Genomic DNA, 3,941 nt, shown 5'->3' with positions numbered 1-3,941 from the left:
CCTGCGCCCCTGAGGTTGTCGGTGCCCACCCTCTAGGGCTGTACCCTGCATGTAGACTCTCGCGCAGCCTGGACGTGGGCGCGCGGTGCCTGCTGGCCGAGGCCGGTGGCCCCGCGGGGATTGGCCCGCGCCGGGTGGGAGGTGGGCGGAGACAGCGGGGCGTGTGAGCTCCGGTGGGAAGTGTGCCCTCATTGTGGCCGCCTTAGGGTCCGAGGCTTTGGGGTGACCTGGAGTTTAACTACAAGTGTGAAAGGGAAGGTGAGAGATGGCTTTATTTTGCGTTTTTATGTTCAAGTGAACTGCCGCTGTAGAAGTTAGTAGAATTATGTCATCGAGGTAAGAGTGCAGAGTGGGGGTCTCCCACTTGCCTGTTGACTCAAGAGGGGCTTTTCCCTTTGTTTTAAAGTTTGGGGAAGGTTCGTCCCATGGGGTGAAAGTGTTCTGGAAGTTCAGGACGCTGTTAACCCAGGGCCGGGGACATGCATAGGACGGGCTGTGCCGCGGGAAGGCTTTAAGGGACTAAAACTAGGGTCCCTGCTAGTGGGTGCCCCGCAACCCCTAAGTAGGATACCTTGGGGATGGGGCCCCCAAACCAGAATAGATTCCTCCCAAAGCTGTATTTGCATCTTCTCCAGGATGGTGTTCCGTAGACGGCACGTGTATTTCTGGGATGACGACTAGTGTTTGACGGAGGGAGGCCTTTGGTCTGGCCTCAAGGCTGGGGTACCTGGGACTCCACGCCTCCCTCCCAGGGTAGCAGGGGCCACTTTCAGCCCCGAATCTGGGGTTGGGCAAGGCCAGCTGGGTAAAAGCACCCTTAGGGTTTTGCCCCACCCCCATCTTGGCCACTGCTGCCTGAGCACGAGGCCTCTCCTAGCGGCAGGTGGATCATCGGTGCCCGGGCACCGGGGAGGCACCAGGGCCCATGGGGTGCAGGTCACCGCCCCGCCGTCACCAGCAGCATGACCACGGGCAAGTGTGAACAGTGGCACCACGTGCAAGCGTGACTGAAGGGCCCGGTGCCGGCCACCTTACCAACCCTGCGCCTGCAGGACCTCGGGCAGCCCCTGGGGGCTCCCCGGCCGGGAGGGCCCGAGTGGCTGGAAGGAGGCCGTCTGGGCGCTCTCCGCTCGCCAGGCCCGGCCCTGCTGCAGCTGCCCAGAGGCCAGTGCCCGGCTCGCTGCTCCCCAGGCCTGGCGCGGGCCAGGCTGGGGTGTGGGTTCTCACCGGTCTGGAGCGCCTGCCGCTCGCCTGACCCTGAACGCCGGGACGGGCAGGGCGCCCGCTGCTCCTCACTCCCTCTACCAGCACCTGCGATCGCCAGCGCCCCCCACTACCATCTCTCTGGATTGCCCGGGATGCTGGTGCGGGAGAAACGCCTGTGCTAATGCTGGAGCAGTGTCCACCAGCTTGTTGGAAGCGGGGCGGGGTGTCTGGGTCGATGATTTTGGACATGCGCCCTCAGGTTGTGTCTCGCACACGTCGCCCCCGACGATCACGGGACAGAAACACCTGCCCCTGCCCGGCCCGGTACCAGTGAGCTCTTGAAGCATTTGAGCTTGTGAGGGAGGAGACGCCTCTGCGGGAAGACGTGCCGTGCCGCCGTCAGTGCATCAGCAGAGCACCCCTGAAATCATGGGGACCACGGAGAGGGCTTCTGGGCCTCACTGAGCTAGAGGGAGAGCCCCCTCCTCCCCAGCCCCGCCTGCATGGGTCCTCACCCTAGAGGGCACGGCCGGGAGTTGGTCGCAGCCCTGGGCCTCAGACCGGCTCGTGGGTGGCCGCGTGTCCCCAGAGGCCCACCCGTGCAGCACAGGCGCTGACCGGCCAGGATGAGGGGCGGCCCCACGGCCAGCCTGGCTCGGCCCCTGCCCCTCACCTTGAGTCGGGCCACACTCGTGCTGCCACCACAGTGGGGGCGTTTTCTCCGGGCACGCGGTGTGGGCACAGGTAGAGGGGACGCTCGCCCAGGCACCCCGCATGGCACCAGTAGAGGTGCCCTGTGGAGAGACACGCTCGCCCAGGCCCCCCGCGTGGCCTGCAGCTGGTCACGCTGCTCCCTGGCCGGAAGCCGAGGCAGACAGGCCCGTTCAGCAAGCCTCCTGTCTGGCTTCTGTCCGTCGAGCCTGGGCCGGGCCTGGGGCAGAGGCCAGGCCACCCGCAGCCTGCCCCGTGCCGCACGCGGGCAGAGGTCGTAGGCCAGCGGCTCCTGCCCGGGGAGCGGCTTCGGCTGCTGGGGCCGGGGGCAGCCAGGCTGGCGCGGGGCACGGCGGGAGCTGGCAGTGGCCGGGGCCCTTGGCCACGGACCAAAGACAGGCGGCCCCGGCGTGCTTGGGGAACTGAGAATGTCTGGCTGGGTTTTTTTAGTTGGTGAAGACTTTTAATAGAAGAAATTGGAAAGATAAGATTTTGCGCCTGGGCCGATGTGTTTTTGCTTAAAGTGGGCACCGAGGACTCGAGCAGCTGTGGCCCGCCTCGCCAGCTTGAGCTTCGCAGGCGGGTAAACAAGCCCCTTTCTTTAGCTGACGTCGTGTTTCCTTTTCTGTTTCTTTTTTTTTTTTTAAAGATATACTTATTTATGCATACAGAACTGGGGTACAGGCCAGGGGTGCAGGGGCAATGAGAAGATTTCACCAGACAGAGCAGGGAGCAGAACAGGCAGATGGATGAAGTCCCCTGCTGAGCAGAGCAGCGGGCGGGTCAGGAGAGGTCTGCCGCGCCCTGTGGGTCACCTCCTGGGCCGGGATCGAACTCCCGGCCGTGGCTTAAGCTCCTTATTGCTGCGCTCTACCCCGCTGGGCCACCAGGGAGGGCCTGGTGTCCTTTCCTTAACTTCCGCTCTGAGATCACGAACAGCAGTTTATCTACTTCAGAGAGCTGATAAGAGCCTGGTGCGTCCTAGACACGGGCTAAGTGTAAGTCGTCTGACGGCGACGCACTCACTCGTCACCGCCGACTACAAGGTCGCGGCAAGGGCACGCAGCATGACTTGCGTGGCCAGGCAGTGGCGCCATGGGCGAGGATTCCGGTGGCTTCTGTGGATGCCCTGCCCTGCTCGCTGCCACGGGCCTTTGGGACAGAGCGCCCCAGGACGAGGAGGTCACGGGGCAGCTGGCCGGGGGACGGCGTCCTCCTCCTTCCCCCAGGCCCGCCCCGCCTCACCCTGCAGAATTGCGGTGGGCTGGGGCGGGTGGACAGGTCTCCCCAGGGCCCGGGGCGCCCGGGGGCGCCTGGTCTCTCTGGACTAACCCCGGGCCGGCCCCAGAGCCTAGGCAGCCGCTGCATTCATCAGCCGCGCTGGAGGTCACATGGTCCTCTAGCTGCCTCCCTGTTAGCTGTGCCTGTCAGCAGCTGGCGGAGCTGGAGGCTGCAGCCCCCGTCTGCAGAAGCCGGTTACTTCAGAATATTGGGGGGTGCAAACCCCGCCTCTTTTTTCCTGCACTTTGCACCAGCTGACTGACTAAATGGTTGGCCTGGGAACCAAGGGGCTGCCAGACCATCTAAGGAAACTGCCTCCGACGAGGTCATGTTTGCAATTGAAGAATTCAGGTACGCTCCGGGTTTCCTCCGCAGCCTCCCGCCGCGCTGCTGGGTTTTGTTCTCGCTGGTTTTGCTGTGTAACGCCAGCTCTGCGCCCCGTGCCTGCCTGGGGGCGGGGGGCGCTCAGGGGCGGCCCGAGCGGGCTGCAGGGCCGGGGTGGAGGTGGGGGGCCGGGAGGGGCGCTCAGGGGCGGCCCCCAGCTCCCGCGTGGCCCCTGCAGGCTGGAAGCCGCCAGTGCTGCGCGCCCAGAGGTCCTACCCCCCAGCCGCTCACCCCACGGGCTCGGGGAGTCGACCGCTTGGCCCAGGCAGGTGGGGCCAGGCGCCTCCTTCTAAAGCCCAGAAACCCTGTGCGGTACCTGCAGGTGGCGCAAACACCTGTGTGCCCTGGGGCAGGACCCC

General features: G+C 65.1%; 1 protein-coding gene across 1 annotated transcript in view; it reads left to right on the top strand.

The window, feature by feature from the left end:
* The first annotated feature begins 3,331 nt into the window (after positions 1-3,331).
* Positions 3,332-3,941, top strand: part of EVL (Enah/Vasp-like) — a 55,309-nt gene continuing 54,699 nt past the window's right edge. The window contains exon 1 of the mRNA XM_012724674.1: positions 3,332-3,549. Coding sequence (XP_012580128.1) covers positions 3,527-3,549 — 23 coding nt within the window. The 5' untranslated portion in view covers positions 3,332-3,526. The remainder of the gene's footprint in view (positions 3,550-3,941) is intronic.

The sequence above is a fragment of the Condylura cristata genome, unplaced genomic scaffold (genome assembly GCF_000260355.1).
Source record: "Condylura cristata isolate star-nosed mole 26May11 unplaced genomic scaffold, ConCri1.0 scaffold00013, whole genome shotgun sequence".
Classification (NCBI taxonomy): Eukaryota; Metazoa; Chordata; class Mammalia; order Eulipotyphla; family Talpidae; genus Condylura; species Condylura cristata.
The sequence above is the reverse complement of the archived record's forward strand: the minus strand, read 5'-3'. Positions and strand labels throughout refer to the sequence as shown.